This window comes from Drosophila serrata, unplaced genomic scaffold, assembly GCF_035046125.1.
Source record: "Drosophila serrata isolate PLE 108 unplaced genomic scaffold, ASM3504612v1 contig_240, whole genome shotgun sequence".
NCBI classification, from domain to species: Eukaryota; Metazoa; Arthropoda; class Insecta; order Diptera; family Drosophilidae; genus Drosophila; species Drosophila serrata.
This window is the reverse complement of record NW_028257138.1, coordinates 4,593,499-4,618,570: the sequence shown is the minus strand read 5'-3', so window position 1 is coordinate 4,618,570 and position 25,072 is coordinate 4,593,499. Positions and strand designations below refer to the sequence as shown.

Here is a 25,072-nt window from a genome sequence, read left to right as displayed (position 1 = left end):
GGTGAGACTATATTGAAAAATAATAATATTTAAATTCATAAAGCATTAAAAAAAGACTTTAAAATATGAAACTAAATTGTTTTTTTGTCTATTACAATATATTGTTTATTTTGTTTTTCATTTTCAGGAGTCTCATTGTTTTCATTTCATACATTTTTTCCTTATTTAGTTTACTTGCAATATTTTCTCTAAGTAAAAATATGTTTTCCTTAAACATACTTTCTCGCATACATATACATATATATATATAGTTAGTTAAATATATACGATTTGTTGCACTTAAGACGCGGGGCGGGAGGCCTTAGTGGTGCAGTCTGTATTAAAATCGCTCTTCGTTATGTTACGAATCCTTAGCTACTCGTAGGTACACTTATCAACGTACAATTGTATAAATATACATATATATTTATACATATATATTTATTTAAATGGATCTATTTAGTGCTCGGGCAGGGGCTAGCTCCTCCCTCCTCCTACTTCATGTTTCTGGCTGTGAGTGTGTGTAAACATAGACTTATTAGCTACTAGATAAACCTAGATTGCATCTCTTAGGGCTACTCTGGGGGCGTTGCACAGGAATTGAACTGGTTGGGAGAGCGCCTTGGCAGGGCCCTCCCGTTTCTGTGTATATATATTTAATTGATATTTTGTAAGGCATTATCGCATTTAAAGTACATCATTCGGTTTTAAAATACAGGCTACACTCGCTCTCATCTCTTCTACGGTTAAAACAGGGAATTGAGGATATATTAAAACTAGACATCATTCGAACCCTTCTCTTACATTGGTTGTTCTCAAAGATTCTCTAAATAATTGTATTGCATAAGAGTTACATTCAGCGTGTTTCCTATCCTTCCTTCGTTAATTTTCTCTCTCTCTTCTCACACATCGTGGTTTCACAGCACAATTTCCATTGACAATTGTTTACATGTTCGGTTTGTTATTAAAACATTGCAATTTTCTATTCACCTCTTTTGGAATTCTTCTCCTCTTGCTCCTGCCTTTCAATGCGGTTCTGAAACCGAGATTGCACAAAGTGGAAAGCGAAACAAATCCGAGCAGTTCGAGAACCTTACACTTCTTCACCTAAAAATACAGTACAAAATATTCCTATCACAACAATCTACGGCTAGCCTAAAGTATATGCTGCTAGTTGCTCACTAGGACGTCTTACTACTACCGCCTAAATATGATCTGCAAGCCATGAGAATTCGCTTTCGTGTCGGACTCGTTTCGGTTTGCATGTTTGCGTATATCAAAAACAGAATTATATATTGAGGAAAGTAGATTTTGAACACTCGGTCGTAGGTAAGTACAATGAGCAGCTGAGAGTTTACGAAACAGACGCTCCCCAAGGATATCATAAAAGAGGAATGGAGCTGCCTATCCTAGTTTAAACATACTTCAAACTAAGCCCTGGCTGAACGCTCCTCTTCTTCGTCGTCGTCGTTGTCGGTTATGAGCTCGTTCCGATCGTCATCGATCTGGATCTTGTGGTGCGACGTGTTCCTCGTGTGCTGCTGCGCATGTGGATGGGATGAAGGCGGATGACCGGCCACCGTTGAGCTGGCCGGAGCATCCTCCGGCAGCATTTGGTAGTTCAGATCCTTGGAGTTGGTGCGACGATGCCGCAGCACACTCAGACCCGCGGAGCTGCCATCCATTACTACTGCTGGCTGCCCAGCGACAAGGTTCCCCGGAGTAACACTGGGAATTTTGGTGTTTAAATCCTTTGAGTTGTTACGCGAATGGCCTCTGGATAATGATCCTCCTCCCCCAGCTTCCATTTCATTGGAGTTCTTCAGCTTGCCCGTCTCGGTCACAACGTTCTTCAAGACATTGACGTTCTTCTTGGGATTGTGATGGGGATGTGGGTGTCGCAGGAAGTCCGCATCGAAGCGTATGTTATTGGGCATATAGATCTGATCGTAGCTGTGGTTTCGCGAATGCTTCTTGACGAAGTGCCCACAGCCGGTGGTCAGCTCGTCGTCGTCCTCCTCCTCGGCACAGTCCTGCGGCCGCAGCTGGTTCTGAATGTATCGAATGGGCTGGCTGTTGTCATGCAGATCCGTCGAATGGTTGCGCGTGTGAGCCTGGAACTTTTTGAGATTCTTGTATTTACTATTGCTAGCGCTTGCCTCCTGGCCAGCCGCATCCGCAGGACCGCTGGATGAGTTGTGATCGCGGGCAAAGCTCTTGATCATCTTCACATCGCATGAGGCGCTGCGGAAATGCTTCTTGGACTTGGTCTGCGGCTGAAGGTTGCAGGTATTGGCCGGCGTCACCACATGGCCGCACTTGTCGTAGCTGCAGAAGGAGATTTGATATAGTTAGCAGGGACTTTGGAGGGTTTAAATTTAAGGTAAGCTCACCAGTAATCCATTTGCATGGTGCGTGAATCGTTGCGGGAGTGACGCAGTATATCTGTGGGTATGATCAGCTCTCCGCCGCCTCCCACAAAACCAGTTGCTGGCTCAGCGCCAGAAAGCTTCTCTTCAAATACTGAAACGGTAACAAAAGAAGTTGTTTTTAAAATCTGGTTACTTAATAAATATGTGTAATGTTCATATAATATACGTAAAGTGAAGTGAAACAAATCTGTTTTTTATTTTTAATTAAGGGGAAAACAGATGTTTCTGTTCTTCGAAACACATGTTTTAGTTTTACAACCATTAATTAATTTATTTTTCTTTACTTTCTTAGACTTTGCCTTTATATGTATACTTACATTTATCCAGACTTATTATGGAACCAATAATAGGATCGCTGGCATTCAGCGGCTTCATCTTTTCGAGCTGCTTCCGCCTGCGCACTAGCCACCAGTCCACAATGAAGATGCACAATGCAACCAGCTTTACAGAAGCACAGAGACCCACATATCTGAAAATCAAGACATAAAATATAGGGAAAATCCTTTCATAAACCACTCTCACTTACTTGTATCGAAACTTTTCAATGTCGTATATAAGACAACGACCTCCTTTCTCACCGCAAGCTGACTTCCACAGCAGGCAGGTGGAATCAATGAGATTGCCAAACAGGATTGGGGCGGGAATATAACCAAACAGGCGAAATATAACAAATTGCATGCCCAGGGCAAAGGAGCGCTCCTCCTCGGACACGGAACGCAAAACGATCATGAGCAGCGGCATCTGCGTGGAGGCCACCACAAAGGTCATAAAGAAGAGGAGGATAAGGAACGGATAAATGGTGCGGCAGGGTGTGGCACAGGGACCAGCAGTGGCCACCGGCACCACCGTCACCTCGGCAAAGTCCTCGTTGGCACTGAGAGCCTGGGCCTGGCTGCCGCCAGCGCCCCGATAAATGCTGCTCGAGATGTTGGCGTGAACACCTAAAAGAAGAATGCCATTATATTTATTATAATTATGAATCTTTAAGGCAAGATTCCCTTTACTCACATGCACAATTGGTGTAGTTGGAGCTGGAGGAGAAGGCCGTGCATCCGGCGTGGCAGGGACTGAAGTAGGTAAGCCCGTTGTTGCCGCACACCGGCTCCACCTCACTCTGCAGGCACTCGCAGCCAAAGTTACAGGCGGCCGTCAGGTTCACCTGGAAGGGCTGCTCGATCGTGGATCCCTGCTTATTGCTGGTGTAGTAGGGAATCGTGGTGCCGGCCATCTTGAGGTTGTCACAGCCCAGGAAGAAGAGCATGGCATAGCAGGCCAGACAGATGACGTTCGTAATTAGCACAAACTGGACGGCGCCCTTGGGTTTCAGCTGGAAACGTTTAAGGATGCAGCCGCCCAGGAAGATGCCGATGCAGGCTCCAGGCACGGCAATCGAACCCGTAAAGATATTCGCCTGACTCTTGCCCAGACTGAACTGTGTCTCCAGATATTTGGGCAGGAAGACCACGAAGCCGGAGACGATCATCAGCTCCATGCAGGCACCCAGGCAGGTTACAATGTACACGGGATTTTTCACCAGACGCAGCATCGACTGCGGTATATCCTTAATGTCCTTGCCATAGCCAGTGTCCACCTTGGGCGGTGGCTGTGATTGCTCCTCCTTACTGGTCACAGCCACGATCTCCAGCTTCTTCACCTTGCCCATTTCATCGGTGGCTGCCACGGCACCCGAGTTATTAGGCAGAACGGGCTGGACCACACTGCTTTTGCGGATCTTTTTCTTTTCACGGGCAAGAACCTTGGGGAAGGAGAAAAAGGGTACCGCTACCACCAGCAGGATGACGCCGCACAGCAGGAAACCGCCCCACCACATGCCCACCCAACGTCTGTCGCCAGGAGCTGCAAGAAGAAACAAGATTTCGTGTTAACAAATGTTTTTTTTTTGAATTAGTTTAGTCAATCTAAAAGGTATTTCATACTCACTAATGGATATTGTGGTGGAGGACAGCGAATCCATGTGGAAGGAGAGCAGATAGGCTCCTAGGAGGAAGCCAACGACAGGGCCAAAGGCACCCATGCTGTACATGCAACCAATGTACATTGAGGAGCTCTCCGTTCGCACGTGATCGTCCACATAGGTGGTACCCAGGGTGAAGAGCGGACTGCCGCCGCAGCCGAGGAGCAGCTGGGCGAGCACAAAGAGCAGCACGGGTCCCGTGGTGGATGCCTTGCCCTCCAGGCAATTATCCTCGCGCAGCGTGTGCGGCGCCAGGGGCTGATGAGACAGACCGCTGGAGAGGCGACCCAGGTCCATGTCCTGATCCCGGACCAAAGCGCTCCGGCAGATATTGTCGCTGGTCTTGTTCACGATCGCAATGCCCGGATTGGGTTCACCCGTAAAGTGCGGCACCATGAACACCAGCGAACCGATGCCCATGATCACCGCCCCGATGCCGATCCATACGGGAATGTGCCGCCTGCTACCCAGGTAGCTGACGAAGATCACCGTGATCACGTTGCCGATCTCATAGCTGGAGGCTATCAGACCCGAGTAGCTGGAGGGGATCTCGAAGCGCTTCTCGATGGTGGTGATCACCGAGTTGATGTAGCCCGAGCTGAGGGCCTGCTGCATCATCACCAGCAGCGATAACAGCAGCACGAAGATTTTGATGCGGGCAAATCTCTGAATGCCATATGGCCGACAATTGAGGATGCCGCAATCGCCGGAACGGAACTGCTCCTCGTCATAGTCCTCATCCTGCTCCACCGGGCATTTTCCTGCCGATGCCTGCCGGCTGTGACACTTTACCGTCACACTGTCCACTCCCACCTGTGTAGCTCCTCCTGTGCCACCCGTTCCCGCTCCCGTTCCCGTTCCATCCCGATCGTTGGAGAGATGAGCTTGACGGTCGTGGTCGAGGGCCGCATCTATGCTGCTGTCGTCGCCGCTATTCGTCTCCGAGTAGAGGCCGGTCATCTGGTACATCGATTCCTGCCGCCTGCAAGTGAGATTCGTAACGAGGTCAGAGGATCAACGAGAAGGATTTGACAATAGGCTCGGATTTCTTTTTGCATGTTTTGCTGGGATTTTAGCACTAACCCCAAAGCCTAAACTAACTGATAACCGTTGAATTTTGCTTAGGGATTTCCAAAAAACATTATGACATCCAAACTTTTGGGATACTGAGTTTGCTTTACTTTGAAAAAGGCAAAAAAGATAATAGATTTTGATATGAATTGGTATATATATTGTCTTGGAATATATCTTCCACAAATAAATTGTTTAAAGATATTACTTCTAGTTAACTAAAGACTTTTCCTTATAGTAACTGCTGTTTTTAACTGACTTTTGGCTAGAGCATTCACATATTCGTCCTTGCTGCATTATTGGCTACCTCTTTTTTGTCAGACTTTCTAAAGGCGGCCTAGAACTTGGCGATGGACGGTCCAAGGACGCCCGAGGGCGAGGACAACTCACCCCGGGCTCTTTGCCTGCCCTTCCCCTCCACCGGTTCAATGTCAAGCACTCTGGGCTGTTGGCCAATACAGTGCCACCTCCTCCTTGCTCCTCCTTGCTCCTCCTCCTTACTTGGCTTTGCTTTGCTTTCCTGGCAGCTGCAACCACAAAATTGTTCCCGTTCTCTGCCTGACGGCGGCTTTTCCGGAGTTCCTTCGGCTGGCAGGGCACGCGGTTGACTGCGGATAGCTGGGAAAATCGCGGAGTCGCTACTCGCTAGTCGCGCCTTCAAAGCTCACGTGCTCGCCCCGGGACTTGTTTGTCACGCTTTCCTTTTCCTCTTCCTGAACCCCTCCTCCTTTGGAATATTTCAAACTTGACCGACTCATCGTAATCGACTGTTATCGATCCGATTTCGGCTTTCGGTTTAGCAAAGGCGCTGCAGTCTTATGAATTATGGAGGCACCAATACCACCACCACTGTCCCAGGAATGCTCAGCTCCTTGCTCCTTGCTCCTTGCTCCTTGCTCCCTTGCTCCACCCACACCTAAGCTCACCCACGTGCCACTAAACGTGCCCCAAGTCACAAGCTAATTATTGAATATGCTGGGAGTATGGGCAATCATTTTTCTGTTATTTACCCAAGGCAAGTGTCAATTTATGTAAATAGTTATTCCCCTTCCAAGGAATCGAGAGGTGGGCTAATGTCCTCAACAAAATAATAATCAAGAGGAGAAAGAACCTAAGGTAAAGCAGAAGATTTAATACTCTTACAACTACTGATAATTCTTGAAATTAATGGCATTAGGATACCAGCAAATTGGGCTTTAAATATACAAAATTGTATGCATTTTTGACAATTTTAAAAACATTAATTTTTTGGGTAAAATATAAGTTTTTCAAATATCGTAACAAAGTCAAAAATGCTTTAATTTCAATTCGGAAACCATTTCTATACTACATAGTTTGTATAGTGCCAACAAATCTGTATACTGCGTTTGCAAATTTAGAAAACTAAATTTTTTGGTCAAATTTTGATCTTTTAACGATGTAACCCCTTAGAAAATTTTCAAAATTTGGAAACAACATTTAATTTTTGCGGGACATAACTAGATCGATTCGGTTTTTTGTGCTGATCATTAATATAGTATATAGTTTATAGGGTCGGAAATGATTCCTTCACTGCGTTTTAAGCTTCTGACTGAGTATTAAAATTTAAATATTTATCTACAATTTTATATGATAATTTTTGGGAAAAGTAAAACCTAAAAAAATACAATAACTATGCCAAAAATGTATTAATTTCAAAACGGAAAGCTTTTCTATGCTGGTTTTTATTAGGTTAATAAATCTGCAAACGCAAATTAATTATTAAAAAAATGTAACCCCCTGTAAAATTTTGGAAAAAAAATGTTTCCCTAAGATAGCTAGATCGAATCGGATTTTAATGCTGATCAATAATATATGTGGTTTATAGGGACGGAAATGATTCCTTCACTGCATTGCAAGTTTCTAACTGATCTCATAATACCCTGCAAGGGTAGAAACATGAGATTTGTAGATGCCTCATGACCAATATCAATGGCACCTGCTCCTCCTTGGCAAGGGCATCTAGGGAAACTGGCAGAAAGTGCAGCGATTTGCTCACCTGTGACCTTTGCGATGTGTCGTGCCGGTGTCGGTGGCATTGTTATTGGCATTGTTGTTGCTGCTGCTGGAGGTGGCGGAGGTGCCTCCTCCCACCACAGACGTCGTGGGCGGGGGGTCGGACTCCTGCTCGAAGGAGGGATTCGTATACTGCTCGATGTGCTTGGCTGACATCCTGTGGCATTTACTCGGTCAATCGATCAGCTTTGAGGCATATCCTGCAAAGAGAAAAGGAAAGAGCATGAGGAATATGTTGAGTTACGGATGGGTGTTGCCTTCCCTGTTCCACGGAACTGTCATTAGGGACATCCCCCACACAGATATATATATAAAGAATTCCCCAGAGTTGATGACGCCGACAATTACTTCCTGAAAACCACGCTTGCCACACTAATTGAGCTAAAACACAGACAAGTCGCTGCAGCCGCATGTTAGCGAGTTGCTGGAAAAATGGGGAAAAAGATAATTACGGAAGGCGGTGACCCTGTCACCCACCAAGTCCTATCCTGGTCGCCCTCTGGGTGCAAGATATCCCTCCCATTTGGCTGAACCCAGACATCCGCAGGACGAGAAGGATGCTTGCCGACGCCGTCTTCTATTAAAAGCTTGCTGGGGCACTTGGTCGTGCGATGAGGATGATGGTGATGATGCTGGCGGCTTAGTGAAGGATGTCCTTATTTGAGATGCAATCGTGACACAATCCTGACAGTTCAGTGCTCAAGAAAACTGAGCACAAACCAAGGAGACAGGAGCAAGCATGGCGTCTTATAATAAGCTAAGGCTCTCCCAGGGGTATTTCTTTGTTTCACCATTTCACAACTAAAAATAATAAATAATAATGTAATAAATTCGTGTTCTTGAATCTATAGCACTTTCCTATGGTTTTTCTTCCCAATTTATTGCCACATCCCCTTCGGAGATAAATGCGTGACAAGACCACACATCTCACATCCGTTCGGTGGAAGGGCTAATGAAACCTGCTATATACCATCTTCAAGATACAAAAAAAGAGATCCCGAATGGCATCGTCATCGCCCATTGCCATAACCATCGGTGGTGAGAGCTAACAGTTGCTCACATCGCCGTCGATTTTCCTTTCATTAATATGCGACGCTGCCAAAGACCAGTAGCCACAACCAAAAACAACAACAAAATCAACCATACAATGGAGGCGACGCCACTTGAACACGCCTCCTCGCACGCATCCCCCAGAGGGAATTCGAAGGCAAAACAGTGCAAAGAAGGGAGAAAGCTATAAGCAAAGGTCACGACTATTAAATACCCGGTCTTGAGAAGATGTTTAGCAATGGCTTGGTTTGTCTTGGGTTTAACTGATTTATTCGGTAAAGAAGTAGTTTTAAAACAAGTAAAAGTATCACTAATATTCTTTAAGGTACTTTGATTAATGAAAATATTATATAGGAAATCAAGAAACTTCAACTAAACCGTGAGTTTTTTGTTAACTTCCTTTCCCTATACTATTTTTGTTATATCAGAACAATATAATTGAAAAAGGAGCCCCACAAATATCATAATATTTATCCAAAATCCTTCGCAAGATTACATATTCTATTTATGATCTATCACATCGTGCATTTCCCTCGTTATACATACTATATACTCTACAATTACCAAGCATAAACAGCAAAAGACAGGGAATGAGGAAAGTAGGGAAAACTTTATCGATTGCCTGGGGAGGCTCAAAAGAAATATGAAAATCAGCAAAAAGCTAATACTGGTGATTGTGAGCATGGTCTCCTCTATAGAGCCCATCCTAGCCTCTCGCAGCTGGAGGCCCATGCAAAAGGCAACTAATTGAGGATTTGCTTGGGAGCTTACCCTTATGGTTGGATGGATGACCGCTTAAGTGTGATTTAGGGGCTTCCATTAGTTGTCGTAGACGTAGGCGGTGCACTTCTGGTTGCAGCACTTTAGCCACCGGTTAATCAATTACCCGCTGCTATCCTACATATCCATTGAAATTTCCCGCTCGCTGACCCACAAATGCTGGCCCGGCTTATTGCTTCCATGTTCCACATTTTCAACTTTTTGTATCCTTTTCAGTTTTGTGCTCTTTTTTTCCGCTCTTTGTCCAGGGGTTTTGGTGCCACACAGATGCTGCAGCTGTCCCTGGATAAAAAGTATGATGGAGGAGCAAACTTGCTTTTTATACCGATTTCCTGGCCAATTGCCAAAACAGAAATTGTACGCTGTGTGTGTTCCCTAGTTGAGGCAGTCGTCGAATGAGCCAGAAAATGTTGTTTACTCTGGAGATCGGAGCGAATTCTGACATGCTCTAATGATACAATTGTCGAATTACACATCGCTTAATTGGAGCACAATCGGAAGTGTTTTCATTAGTCAGATCCCTCACGGGAAACTAAAAACACCGTACAAAACATATTTATTTACACTACACCGAGTTATTTTATTCAGTTTCACAATGTGAGTTAATTAAAGGGCGACATGGCAACGCAAATTGACCCTTGCTGGGTAAAAAAGTATTACATAAATTCACTTTGGTTCCAAAAATTGACGTCATTTATGAAATATTTCATCTGCGGCAGCCGGGAAACTGAATGGAGTGAAAGCGGCCACAGAAAACCCATCAAAATTGAGTTGAATTCGCATTTTTCGAATATTAAATACAATTTTTAGCCAGCCCGGCATTTGCACTGACAGGTGGATTTCGGTTGCATAAGGTTCATTATGTCGGAAAAGGGATAAAAGGGATTACAACGACACTCAAAGGGAGATGGGTAGCAAATGCCTTGAAACTTTAAATCAATTTCTATTGAGGAGAAAGTAATCAAGAGTAATTTTGTAGCAGTTAATATAAATAAGAAAAGATATTTGCAGAGACAAATGTTCATAGAAAAAGATGTTTTAATTTTAAATCACTCTAAAACAAGGCTAAAGCTAATTTTAAATCAATATACATGATGAGGGATTGGGCAAGTCTGCTCTTTAAACAGCTCTATAACATAATTGTACTTTAGACTTATTTTAACACATTTAAATAAATTTTTTAGTATATGGTGCTTTATTACTTGCCAAAAAATATTTAAAACTCAATTTCAACAAAAATTAGTAAATTAGTAAAAATTAGTAAAAATAAGTGAAACCTATGAACTACAAAAGATTTGTTTTTAAGCTCGAACGCTTGTAGTATTTTTAATGGGCAATAATGGCTGCCAACTTTTATAGCTATTCCTGAACACATGAAAAATACACCGAATTTTGCCATTAAGTGTATTTCCATTTGCAAATCCAACCAGTTAATTTTAATTCCAAGCGCATTTATTTGTAATACCCTTTCAGGGTATTAGCTCTTCAGTCAAGGCTTGAAACAAAGTGAAGAAATTATTTCCGACCCTATAAACTATATATATTCTTGATCAGCACAAAAAGCTGAATCGATCTGGCAATGTCCAGCAAAAATGTATTTTTTTTTTTAATTTTTAAATTTTTTATAAGGGGTTACATCGTTAAAAATGTTAAAAATGGGCAAAAATTACAAATTTTTTAATTAGAAAATTAAATATGTAGATTTTTAAAACTAATAAAATCTAGCAAAGAACTGCTTTCCGAACAGAAATTAATGCATTTTTAGTTGAGTTATGATCAATTTACTATTCGAACTCATGATCAAATTCCTTGAAGAGTATACACACTTCGGCTTCTTGAAATTAGCTTCCATTCTGCCTTTTTAATAGTTTAGATTGTGCTTTGATCTTGATCATTTGGCGCTAGTTCCTTGGTCACGCCCTTTGTGGGTTTTTCCGCCGATAACTCGGCGTCCATGAAGATGCGGATCACGCACGGGTTCCCCCCAAGTTCTCAAAGTCTTTCCATCACATTTCAAGCTCTGTCTCTGCCGGAGAACATTGAACCCGCAACGAGTGTGGCGAGATGGCTGATGTAATTAAGTCAGACAATGAGCAAGTCCAGTGACAATTGCGAGGAGCAAGTGCACAAAGTGAGCGACTGGAAACAAGATTTACTCTTTGCGACTCTTGGCCAAAATGGTAAAGGTCAGTGGGGGCCGCGAATTGGCCCGAAAGCCTGTCATAGCCAAAAATGGAAACTTGTTTGAGAGTTGCGATGTGTCATTCTCCTGAGTCAGACTCTCAGTCTTTCTCGCACTTGCCGCTCAATTGTTTCCATTGAGTTCATTTTTAGAATCTTAATGGGGATTTTGGGAGGAACAATCACTGTGGAATACAATTGCCTGGCCATATAAATATGTATATAGGATCCCGAAACTGCATTTCTGTATGCAACCAAGATACATCGATAAAGATACACAGATACATACGAGCGATCTCAGGCGATTCGCATACAGGAAGTTAACTTCACAAAAACAAGTTTTTGAACGCGGTTTCTTCGCTTGTTTTTGTTTTGTTTTGCTTTGTTTTTATGTTTTTGCTGTTTTTCTGTTTTTGCTGTTTTTCTACTTTTTGTCGTTTAATGTGTTAGTAGATAAAAAACAAGAGATACAAAGATACTTTCACGTGGAGTGTGAAGTCACCTTTTAAAAGGCATAGGAAAGACTTCAATCATTAGTAACTAATTAGGGAAAAATTATTTCTGTGCTGATAAGAGCACCAGTTGTTATATATACTCTGATAACAAACATCTATTCTCTGTTCAAGATTCACTTCTCAGAAGCGAGAGACACAGACACAGATACTAATGGCCCTTTTTTTGCCATCGCAATAGTAGAAGTAATTATGGAGAAACACTGAGGGCGATAAGACTGCGGACATCTATCTGAAAGCAAACAATCTGAACTCCCAGACCGCAAAATAAAATAACACTTTTTGGGGTCGTGAAATATGGAACGACGTATAAGCAGGGGATCTTTCCAAGTTCTGCCAGTTTGTGTACTCAGCTGTTGCAAAACTGCGTGACATTGGTTCAGATTATTCCCAAGGGCAGAATTAATCATAGAATTGGAACCACCAACCGGGAGTTTCCTAAGGGTACCCTAATTTGTGAAACATTTAAAATAAACTAGCACCAGATTCGAATTTATATTGAAAGCAATCAAAAATACCTAAAAATAAACAAGTATGGCGGAGATAAGAGTACAGAGAATACGTACTCAGACTAGAGGCTCTGGGAGATAAGGTGCTTTGCAATTGCATTAAAAATTGAGAATCTGTGGAGCGAGATAATTCAGTTGCTTGACCCCCTGACCTATATTCATTAGCTGTACGTTATGTATTATTGTTTACCAATCTCACTTGTTAATGAAAAATATTTTGACGTTAATGGAAAAATGTATATATACATTTTATTTAAGTGAATCAAAAAATTATGTAACTAAAAAAGCTTATATAGTAATATCATGAATAAAGAATATATATTCGCTTGCTTATAGGGTCATCAGTGACTCTTTCACAGCATTAAAGACTTACTACTTCCCTGGACAAAGCTAGATCGACTCGGTTGTTAATGCTAATCAATAAAATAAATTCGAATATGACTTATTCACTTCGTTCACTTCTGACTGAATGCATAATACCCTGCCAGGGTATAATAAATCATTTTGCTGAACCATATCTTATCTGCGATCATTTGATGTGATCTTTGTTTTAATATCTAATTTTTGGATCATGAAAATTATATCTAAATGAAATTGAAACATGCAAAATTTGGAGTACCGAGGTGGTATAAAAATCAAATCAAATTGCTGATTTAAAAACTGTTTCGAGACTGTGAAGAAATGTCGCTAAAATTGTTCAACTCTGTTCTTCTTCCGGCAATCGCAATTTTGGTGGGTAAACTATATAGTATAGAATATATATACTAAAGGAATGTATCCCTTAGGGTTTCGTGGATGCTGCGTACGATTTGCGCATCGAACGGCTCAATAAAGTTGAAGGAGATCCTGAAACACTGATAGAGTTCAACTGGCGGGTAATTGGCCGAGAGCACTTACTGAATGGCACCATAGTAAACCACGTGGACTTCGATGATACATTTGAAATTGTCGCCAGTGTCGAGGCATTTATGAATGGAGAGTGGAAACCATTGGCCATAAATGGACGATTTGGGATCTGCGCATTCTTCGACAGTCTTTATCCAAAATACTTTCTGTCCTCTTTCAAGGACTCGAACATGCCCAAAAGCAGGGGTACATGCCCGTTTAAAAAGGGTGAATACTATATGAGGAATATATATATGCAAACAGAAAATTGGGCAGCGTACGCCAGAATGGGTAGAAATAAGATGAAATTTATTATTATGAAAAATAACATAACGTATGGGGGCTTTATAGGTGTTGCAATCTTAAAAGATCGTACCTTCTGAGCTAATCAAATCTAGCAAATAAAAAATGTTCTAAACAACTTACAGGCATTAACTTGGATATCATTTTTTGTGGCAACTAAATTCAAAGTAGAAAACACCACCTTTTGCCTATATATCAATCACAATTTCTAAGAAGAAGCTTCGTTCAGAGGCTTGAATTTCCTGAAAAGGTTCTTTTCCCGTTTTCCTGAGACACCCCAAAAGGGTGTCACGTGAATGTCCAACGGGTTCTTTTGGGCCACTCGAGTGTAGGCCTCAAGTTTCCCAAGTACCACGAACTTACTGCTGCAACTCGAGTGCGTTTCGTGTAATTATTTGGCTTTTGGAATTCGACAAACTCGTTTTAAGCTCTTTTGTTTTAAATTACTTTTGCTACGCTATGGGGGCCGGCTCGGATCGGTTTGCTGGAGTTTGGCTTGGCTCTTGGTTTGGCCTGAATGAAAGGGGCTTCCGTGAAGTATCCGAAACTGCCGGCTGCGCGATGCAAGCCAAAAAGCCACCCACCCAACCCAGATGACTTGCCAAGCACAACAAAGCACCCAAATCGGTGTGAGTTAGATGGAGTGGATCGGATTACAGGCCAGGCACAGAGATTCAACCGTCAGCGGAGTGGCAAGTAATCCTCTTAGTCAGCTCGCTTCGGTTGGTAGAGTGAGTTCGAATGGAACTTGGGGCCTGTTTCTGTATCTGTATCTGTATCTGTAATTGCAATTGTAACTGGGTCTGCCACTGAGACAACGACACATTTGCAATTGTTGTTGCAGCTCTTAATTGCACAAGTCACCAAAAGTCACATGTCACCACCGCTGGGCGAGAGATGTGCCAAGAGAGTGTCGAGAGATTGTGTTTTAATTCATTCATATTGCCCAAGAGATGCAGTGTCTCCCACAAGGTGGCCTCCCCAAGCTGAATCATCCAAGTCCAGTCCAGTTCAGTCCACTTCATCCTCCAGAGAGTTCGCTGATCTGGCTGATAGCTTTGTCTCCACACAGAGATCTTTGGCCTCGGCATACAGTTTGGCCTCTCTCACGGTAATTGATCGATTTACGATCGAGTCAAGGGGCCCAGAGAGACTCAACGTATAATTCTTAAGAAAACCCATTCGTTTTTCTTATAATTACAGCATTACAGAGGGGAAAAAACTGCATTGAAACTTTATTATATATATTTAAAACAAATAAATTAAAGAGGAATTATGAGAGGAGAAAATAAGATGGGATTTATGTCTCTCACATTTCTGATAGTTTAATTTCTTATATATTTAAGTTGCTTTATCTATAATATTAACCATTTTCAAGCTACCATATATAGTTTCAGATAATTAATCATGCAGTTTCTTAATTAATTTCTGATATTTCTTGCCGTGTGTGCTTGTTGTCTTGGACATTTCAGCACACTGGATGACAGCATTTCAAGTGGGTGTGTTTTCTGCAAACCGGTATCTAAGTCGCTGTGTACATATAGATCTGCATCCATTTGGCCATTTGGTACTCGTTCGACCGGCTGTGAAGGCCGTGACGTGAATGAGACACCAATTCAGACAAAAAGTGACACAGATAAATCCTAGGCTATTACCCATGCAGATAAGAATGTTATATAAGCGAGTTTTATGTTGATAATTATTACAGTTACAAAAAAAAGAGACTTAACCTTGGTATGGAAAGAGGAAAAACTTAGCAATCAATTGAGGAATTTGTGGATTTGGTTCTCCAAAAAAGAGATACAGATACTTTTGAGCTCCATTGCAGTTTGACGTCACAGGGCTCTTGGATAATAATTCAAACTCACAGCAAAAAAAACCACATACACACACATCCGGGGGAGCAAAAGGTTCAGTTGTGTGCTTTTGTTTATTAAACTAAACTTTCTGCAGCTGATAAAACAAAAGACACTTGTGTCTAAACTGGGAGGGAGAGAGGGGAAACGGGAAGTGACAAGGGGCAAGGGAGGAATATGGCTAAAAGGGAAATGAATATATGGCTCTGGGAAGCCAGAAGCAAACAAACAACAGTTATTAAGGCAACATTTGGCTGAAATCATTTCACGTACCAGTTCCCAAAGCCTGGCCATATTACTCTTTATATCTCACATATGCATATATAAATATATCTGTTTGTGTTTGCATCTATCTCGGGGGCATTTGACGCATGTTTGGGAATTATAAAGATGCCAAATAATTAAAAATGGGAAAACAATGGAAGCCGCAACAGCAGGAGCCATGCGTCAATATATCACAGATAAACAGAGATGCATTGCTACAGTCTGAATAATTTACACACGTGTTTTTATATAATTAGATAAGCACAGTGACTTGGGTTTTATTTAAACCCTTGCAGGGTATTATAATTTCATTCAGAAGTTTGCAAAGCAATGAAGGAGTCAGTAAGTATCTGTCAATAGTAAGTAACAATGATCAGTAGTTAACTTGTATCAGTAAGTATCTATGACCAATAAGTAACTATGATCAGTAAGTATCTATACCAGTAATTAACTCTGAAGAGTAAGTATCTATGACCAGGAAGTAACTATGATCATTAAGTATCTATCTATATAATCAGTTACTAACTTTGAACACTAATAAACAATGACTTGCAACTTTTGTAACACAACACATTTCTGATACTTGGCCGGCAGCAGTCACTTCGTTCCGGGGAGGTTAGAACAAGTTGGGAATCATAAGTTCTCATGTACGAGATGTATTTTGGAACAAATTTAAGATATTTGAATAAAACTATGGAGTTATTCTTCTATATAATTTTACTAGTATATAAATCGGAGCATTGCGAATCGGTGGACTATATATATACATATATATAGTTACTATGGGAACGATCGGACGTTTTATAGGACTATGATCAGTGATTAACTTTGATCAGTAAGTAACTAAGACCAGTAAGGAGCTATGACCAGTAAGTAACTTTGATCAGTAATTAACTCTGATCAGTAAGTATCTATGATCAGTAAGTATCTATAACCAGTGAGTATGTATAATCAGTTACTAACTTTGAACACTAATAAACAATGACTTGCAACTTTTGTAACACAACACATTTCTGATACTTGGCCGGCAGCAGTCACTTCGTTCCAGGGATGTTAGAACAAGTTGGGAATCATAAGTTCTCATTTACGAGATGTATTTTGGAACAAATTAAAGCTATTTGAATGAAACTAATAAGTTATTCTTCTATATAATTTTACTAGTATATAAATCGGAGCATGGCGAATCGGTGGACTATATATATACATAGATATATAGCGACGATAGGAACAATAGGAAAATGTTAGGAAAAAAATATTATAACTTTTCTAAATTTCAACAGATTTTAATCAAATTTAATATATAGCTATTATATATTAATCTAGAATTTCTAGAATTTTATGAAAATCGGACCAGTATAACATATAGCTGCCATACAAACGATCGTTAAAAATAGAGAAAAATGCGAAACTGAGAATGTAAAACTGTAAATTATCTCAATTGTGGGTAAATAATCTTTGTAAAAATAGGTGTAGTGACTTGTCAAATGCATTTGTAGCTACCTAAAAGCGTAATAAAAATTATATACATAGATAAATAATGTTTTTTCTTAAGAATCTTTAAATCAAAACACGATTGATTTAATGTCCTGCAATCACCATAAAACCTCTCCAGCAGCTCTATCCACATTAAGCTCTGATTTAATATAACAATAAAATAAATCCCATTAAAACCGAGACAATCGCATTGATTTTATTGATTTCCTGCCACGAAACTTGTGCCAAAATCCGTGAGCACTGTGCGAGGCAATACTGTCAAAAAAGAAGAACAAAAAATATGATAAACGTGGGCTGGTGTATCCCACAATCAGGGAGAGTGAGCATCAAGGGAGGAGGGATGTGCCGTCACAGGCATTCATGAAATGTACAAAGCGTCCGATCGAACGAAAGTACGAAAATAACTCATACGCCGTGGAGGCTTCCGGGGGATGTAAGTAAGTGGCGGCAGAAAAGTGGACACAAATTCCGTGGGAGGAGTGACTTGACAACGACGTACACTATCTGCTTTCGATGATTATAAATAGGTTTTTACCACAACACACAACAACAACAAGAAGACAAAAAGTCACGGCCACAGCGCCTTCCTGCTGCTGCTGCTGCTTCAATGTTGTCTCTATGTTTACCCAAGAATCAGAAGAAACAAACAGTCAACGAGCTGATAATGAAGACAAATCAACAGTGCATACTCCCCCCCACACAGATCGTACTATATAACAGGTTCAATCTGGTTGAATAGATCGGATTAGGTTAGCCTTGATACACAGCAAAAAAGAGCTAATAGTAAACTTGAAAGAGATATTTAATAACAATTTGGGATTTTTTTATCAGAATTTTATTTAGAAACTTGGGAACCAAAAAGGAAATTAACTTCGAAAATTCCAATTTAGGTTCAATTGGTAAAACGAATATAACTAAGCTTAAAATATTCGCAATCTTTAAATCGATGTTTAATGATATTTCTATAGTGACAAATCCAAGCTTAAAAAACTCATAACTTTGCCAAAAATCCATTAATTTGAATTCGGAAAGCTGTTTTGTGCCAGGTTTTATTAGTTTAATAAATCTGCATACTAAATTTAAAACTTAAAAAAATTAAATTTTTGTTGCCCATTTTTGACAATTTTAACGATGTAACCAATTATAAAAATGTCAAAATTTTGAAAAAAATAAATTTGTTCAGGACATAGCTAGATCGATTCGTCTTTTTGTGCTGATCAATAATATATACGGTTTACAGGGTCGGAAATGACTCATTTACTATATTTTCAGCTTCTGACTAAAAAAAAAATATAATACCATTAAATTGGAAATTAAATTTGTTTATTTATTTATAATTTTATGTGATAAGTTTTGGAAAAAGTAAAGTTTTAAAATACAATAACTAAGGCATAAAATTCATTAATTTGAATTTAGAAAGCTGTTCTATGTTAGTTTTCTATAGGTTACAAAATCTGCATACTCAAATTAATTATTAATGAAATTAAAATAATGGATAAATTTTTGACCATTTTATCGATGTAACCCCTTAAAAAATTTTCAAAATTTTGAAAAAATAAATAAATTGGTTCAGGACATAGCTAGATCGATTCGGCTTTTGATGCTGATCAATAACATATATGATTTATAGGGTCGCAAATGACTCCTTTACTGCGTTTTAAGCTTCTGACTGAAATATTAGTACCCTCAAGCGTTTAGTTTTTTAGAAGCTTAATGTAGTTCCAATATAGGAAAAGTATTTCAAAACTAATTCTTCCATAAATTTGCAAGTTTATGTGAAATTTCTCCCTGTGCAGCCCCATCACTTGCTCGAAAAGAGCTTTACATTCGGTTTGTTTGTTTGTCCGTTTGTTTGTTTGGCATCTTCTCGCCGGGACTTAATCTGGGCACAGGGATTAGCTGGAGACGAGCACCACATCCGACACAAGAAAGTCGTGGCGTGATGTAGGAGAACTTCATAGGGGAATCCAACAAAAGAAATGTGGAACAGCAGCACAACTTTTGATCTTTGAATATGTAAAACTTTTATCGTACGATTTGTATATGGCATGACTCCAAAGAGCAGTTCAAGAATCTCGCCCAAGAAGCTAACCAGAAGTCGGTTTTCTAATCAAAGAAAAGAAAGTGAGTCGAAATACATACGTACATATGTATTTAAAATTCAGCTGGCACCCCAATCAAAAATGTAAACTCTAAAGGCATTTGTTTTTTACAAAAATGAAAAGTGGGATAAAGTGGGAAGGCGGTGATTTGTGGGGTAAACTTTAATTGGCGTGTGCAGGCAGCACACATTGGGTACTGTGACCCAAAAACGCCAACATGCGACAAAGTAAGAGCAATCAAAAAAAATAACAACAGGAAAAAGTTGAAAAATACACACACGAAAAATTAAATAAATAGGTGAATGGGTGAACCAAATGAACAAGTGAGTGAATGAATGGGTAGCCCTAAGCCTCTGTTCATCGCACATAAGAAAAAAGAAGACAAAAAACCTAAAGTAAACATAACAAAACATTGGCTTGGCTTTTGCTGAATTTCCTAAAATAGTTATCATTGTTGCTATTGTTGTTATTGTCGCCGAAACACAACCCAAAATTTGTATAATTTCGTCGGGCTTGGCTTTGTTTTTAAATCGCGCTTTCTCCCGCCTGAGAATGTGAAACGAAAACAAAAGTCAATGACGAATTTGAGAAATTTTGTGGAACGTCTTCTGGTATTTGGTAACCCTAAAAACCGGAATCAAATGGCGTGACTCTATGTTTTTCCTTCCAAATGGAGCAGTTCCCAAAAATAATAATAATACCCCTGCCATTAACTCTGGGAATGAGTATTTTCGTTTTAACACTTCAGAACACACATTTGTTCCTGATCCCGGCCAAGATGTAAACATTTCGCCAACATATTTGTTAAAGTACTCTTTGTGTGCGCTCGTTTTTTATGTCTTTTTAATTGCCACTTTGAGATGGAAATTTTAAGTGTTTCCAGTAAATGATAAAGGGGGATATTGGGGCTGTTTGAAGGGTATGAGTAGGGTATTACACTTTACACAATCTGCCTAAATAAACATTGCTTCGACCTCTGCTTCTCAGTTTATTGCTATTATAGCCAACTATAACTTCTTCTTCAAAGTTTTCTGCTGACTTTATGGAAAAAGTTAATTGAAATTTTCCGTTTCCCTTGATTTGAAGAGTCCACCTTCCCCTGCTATAATTTCAGGGAACTGATTTCCTTGAAAATTAATCAATTTTCAAGTGCCATTATGAAGTAACAGCGCTCAAGCTCTGAAGTTATAGATTATGAAAACATTTCCGCCTATGACTTTTAAATGAAATTAAATTCAATGCTCGCTTAAAGGCGTAATTAGACAATATGTGAAAACTCATTTAGTGATTGCACAAAAGCCAAAGGCGAACACATTTCACTGGCCAAGACGAATTGCATGGCAAATCGAACAAAAGGCTATAAACCAAGGCATCGGAGATATATGTATATAGCTTAGCGGATTGGGAAATGAAATTAAAAGTTTTAACGACTGCGACGACTACCGATGGGGAAAACAATTGACAAGACAGCTGCGACAACGGCAAAGGTTGTTAAAACTTTAACTTTTATACAAGTTTATAAGAAATATAGTTAGAAAAGATTTGAGATACCCGAGAAATCTTTTAGATTCGTAAGATAGCAAAATATTCATGTCAATAAGTGAGAAATAGTATTAGATGCGTTACAAAATTAATAGAGTATTATTTATATAAACGTATTAAATTACTACAACAACATGGACGCATTGAATATATATTTAACTATTAAATTTAGGCCTTAAAATGTTTATGGCTTGAGGGTTTTCAATAACTTTGTGTAAACAAATGAAACACTTTAATAACTTACCTTTAGAAAGGTAGTTTTTCAAGGTACACAGTTTCATAGTTCTTCCTATTTTACAACCTAACAAACTCTAATGTTTCCTAAATTAAAATGTTAAATTTTCCATTAAGTACCGTCTACAGCTTAATTTAAATAACCTCCCATAAAAAAGAGCATTAAATTCGAGTCTCAAAATCGAATTCTAGGAGGGGTTTCTGGATTTTCGCCTGAGGTTGAATGCCCTCGGTGGCAAAGTTTGACAGCGGGAAAGTCCTTAAATCGTACCAATCACTGTCGCTTTAATCGATTTTCCCACATTTTTCGCAAATCGCAAAAGTTTTACTGCAGTTTCAGCTTTCAGCGACTTTGATTGATATTGTGTGACACACACTCGGCGTCGATTCAATTTCAGTTTTCGTCACCGTAACTGTTACGATTTTTGTTTTTTAAGGGGTTTTTCGGTTTTTAAGAGTTTTAAGAGTTGCCGAAAAAAGACATCACGTAATATTTGGCCCATTGAAATGGCCAGGTCGAAATGATTTCTCAGGCCATATGATGTGTGGGAAGTTCACAGAGTATCTTGCAAAATCCATTGACAAATAGGTTTTCCAAACAAATCACAAAACGAATCACAAATTAAAACAAACAAATAAAGGAGAAATTACAAGTCTTTTTTTTAGAAGGGTTTCCCTTTAAAAATTATAAGCAACTAAATAAATTAAAGCTTAAAGAGTATATAAATTAGTTTCAAAAGGAAATCTTTTAAGACAACTTACCTTCCACTTGCTTTCCTTGCGTTTCCCTTCTTGCTCTCAATTTTCACACTGCCGCTTTTCATTCAATTTGATTGTTCAATGAGATTCATTCGCACATCCATTTGGGGATTTATGTGTAAACACAGATATTTATAAGGAGATTCCCTCTAATTATTTGGCATTAAAATTAAACATTTTTCGATTCGCTGAAATGAAATGAGAAAAATGTATCTTAACTTTGCTGTTGAAACTCAAAATCAAAATAATCGCAAATCTCTTTCTTAATTGAGAGAGGGAGAGAGATCAACGAAGCCTCTCTTCTTGGAGCAAGTCGAGCGGGACGGAGCGAAGACTTGGGACCGGTTTGCCTTTTGTTAATCATCGGAAGAGGGAGGTTGTGTTGTTGTTGTTGTTGTTGTCCAAACACCGTTAGAAAGAGAGCGCAACGCGATCTCTCGATTATGCTGATGCCTTAATGTTGTTAGTGTTGCTCTCTACCTTTTGGTTACGTGCGAAGATTTGGCAAGCAAAACCCAGCAGCGGCTAATTGGGGCTACCAACAAAAAGGGTAAGAAATAGAGAGGGGGGAGAGACAGAGAGAGAGAGAGAGAGACAGCATAAAGCTCCAGCCAAGCGCAAGAAATGGAACAGGCCAAAACGAATATTGGAATTACACATCAAGGTGTAAAATGCAGTGGAAATCACTTCAAAGAGACCTCGAAAATGCCAACAATAGAGGAATATAAACATGTGTACGATGTATGTCATAAGAAATGCGAAAGGAAAACGATTTCAACTACAATTTTAGACAAAAAACCTAAATATATCTAGATAAAAGTACCAATGTTTATTAAGATTCATATTTGGTAGCCTATAAATTCATTATAATGGAATTTTTATATTTTTATAATAACGATTTATTGGCAAAATTCCAGGAATATGTTCCTTGGCATATTATAGCACACGTTTCTAAGCAAGAAGTATTAAGAATGTGGTTAATAAACTTAAGTTTGTAACACAAAGTATTGAAAAAAGTGGGAACATTAGGAAAATCACAAACACACTAATTTTACATTTTTAAAAAAGTTGATTTGATCAATAATGTTAATTTTATATTTAATGTTTTCAACATTAATTAAGATTTTTGTATTATAAATAAAGTGGAATTTTGTCATAAATATATTTTACATTTTTTAAAAATTGTAAAGTCAATCTTTACTAGTTAAAATTTTATATATTTTTGAAGCTAAACTTTTTGATATTAACTCAACTACAAACTGCAAAAAAGTAAGGTAAGCCATATATTATTGGCAATCAAATCGATTTATTGGCTAAAAAACACTTGTGTTTTTCAAGGTTTTACCGCGTTTTCAGGGTTTCTTTTAAAGTCACAATCAAGGCGCCACAATAGAAAGTTGTCGCAGCATTTCTTTGTTAATCACCGATTTTGGATCCATTTTGTCACACACACATGCTTTTAGAACCACATGTTGTTGTTAGGACTGGAAACCAGTTTCATTTTATTTTTCAACAGTTAATTTCCAACCAGAATTGCCTGAATCATTCCCGGTGAATTGGAAGTACAGAATGATATTGATCGTTTATCGGCAATCAATGAGGATATGATTTTGCCATTAGCACAGCTCTGCAAATCACTCGTCTATTGTCAAAAATCACACAAGTCGCAGCTGTACATGCAAATGCTATGTGTATATAAATACATATGAGTACTTTTTTCGTACTTGTGTCAGTTGTACTTAGCGTGCGTTTTTCTGTGCTTCTGTTTTTGTGTTTGCTTATGAGTTGGTTCCGTCTGGCAATGGGCGATTATGCAAAAATAAATCAATTGAAAAGCAACAACGTCGAAGAAAACCAAAGAGAACGCCACAAGGGAAAACTCGGCGGGGGAGCGGAGAAAATATATACAAGAGGGAAAATCTGTAACAAGTGCCTTCAGAGGGGAAAACAGGGTGTCCTCTGCGCTTCAAGGATTCTATTTTATCACCTTGGCAATGTCCACGCTCTTAAGAGAGCAATGAATAAATTACCATAGATACATTGATAGATAGGCATAGAGGGAAATTATTTGAAAAGTAGGAAAGCCTTGCACCTGCTAAAGGTTTTTAGGGGACAAAAAGAACCTCTCTGAAAGTGTTCTGCTAAACAAATAAGAGTGAGTACTCTTTAAAATACTTGTACAAAACTGATTAAAGTTTGAATGAATAATTAAATATGCCTGCTTTTCTCAAAGTGTACAATTTTTTTAAATCACGTTTATTTTTAAAGAAACTTGTAGCTCATCCCATTTCTATATCATTGTTGTATAGAGATTTCGTCACTTTTTACATTGAAATGCTCATTTATACATTTGACCAATTTGTTTATTACATGTTGAAAAAAAAAACAATAAATAAATAGTTTACCACAGAAAACAAGAGAGAGAGAGAGAGAGAGAGCCACCACACGCACACATCCACATCCAGTTTTACCTGGGTATGTAGAGCGAGACGAGTCTGGGGGGCCAAAAAGGGACTTAGGGACGGGGGACGGGGGACGAGGGACACGACGACGAGACGGAACAGATGTCCACGGGAGCAGACTCAGACACGCACACACACACACACACACACAGCCACCGCAAATAAGAAACATAAATTTTAATTAGAGCTCACATCGTTTGCATTCACCTTGCGCTCTTTGTTTTCATACTCCTTCGCCACTGCATTTACCCAAGGACCATCTTGGCCTTATCACTGCTTTGTTTGGGTTTTTACTGACCCGTAATTGCACATTATTTATGTTTGATCTCACCCACACACTCACACGCGTGGCCAACGGAGCCTCCGAAAATTTACGCGCGATGCTAATCCGCGAAAGTAGCGCAAAATCAATCTTATTCCTTTGTTTTGCCGTTTGTTCCGCTTTGCTATCCCTTTTTCCGTTTGCTTTTCATAAACACAGCTGTTTTTTCCGACTTGATAATTATTATTTTACGGCAGGCACTTTTGTGTTACGGTTTAGCAAATTAAATCGGCGATTCGTTCGAATTGTTGTTATTTTTTTCGAATGTCTCTCTTGCACTAGTATTTATAGGTTTTCAACTGTGGTGAATAATTCTGCCTCCTCCT

General features: G+C 39.5%; 2 protein-coding genes across 6 annotated transcripts; one reads left to right on the top strand and one right to left on the bottom strand.

The window, feature by feature from the left end:
• Nucleotides 1–79: 79 nt before the first annotated feature.
• On the bottom strand, nt 80–25,072 carry Oatp30B (Organic anion transporting polypeptide 30B). 5 transcript variants are annotated; one of them, XM_020943328.2, is made up of 9 exons: nt 24,632–25,072; nt 21,966–22,150; nt 7,475–7,691; nt 4,353–5,368; nt 3,420–4,268; nt 2,938–3,352; nt 2,729–2,880; nt 2,373–2,502; nt 80–2,307 (listed from the first exon to the last, which is right to left on the bottom strand). In XM_020943328.2, exons 3-9 carry the CDS (start codon nt 7,645–7,647, stop codon nt 1,410–1,412), a joined length of 3,633 nt encoding a protein of 1,210 aa, XP_020798987.1. In that variant the 5' UTR covers nt 7,648–7,691; nt 21,966–22,150; nt 24,632–25,072; the 3' UTR covers nt 80–1,409. The 5 variants fall into 5 exon arrangements, with proteins under 5 accessions (XP_020798987.1, XP_086686827.1, XP_020798988.1 ...); XM_086830701.1 differs by having other exon boundaries at nt 24,723–25,047; XM_020943329.2 differs by having other exon boundaries at nt 24,617–25,008.
• Nucleotides 13,087–13,829, top strand: LOC110177071 (uncharacterized). The gene is made up of 2 exons (XM_020943588.2): nt 13,087–13,255; nt 13,309–13,829. The coding sequence occupies exons 1-2, from the start codon at nt 13,205–13,207 to the stop codon at nt 13,789–13,791; spliced, it is 534 nt and encodes a 177-aa protein (XP_020799247.1). The 5' UTR covers nt 13,087–13,204; the 3' UTR covers nt 13,792–13,829.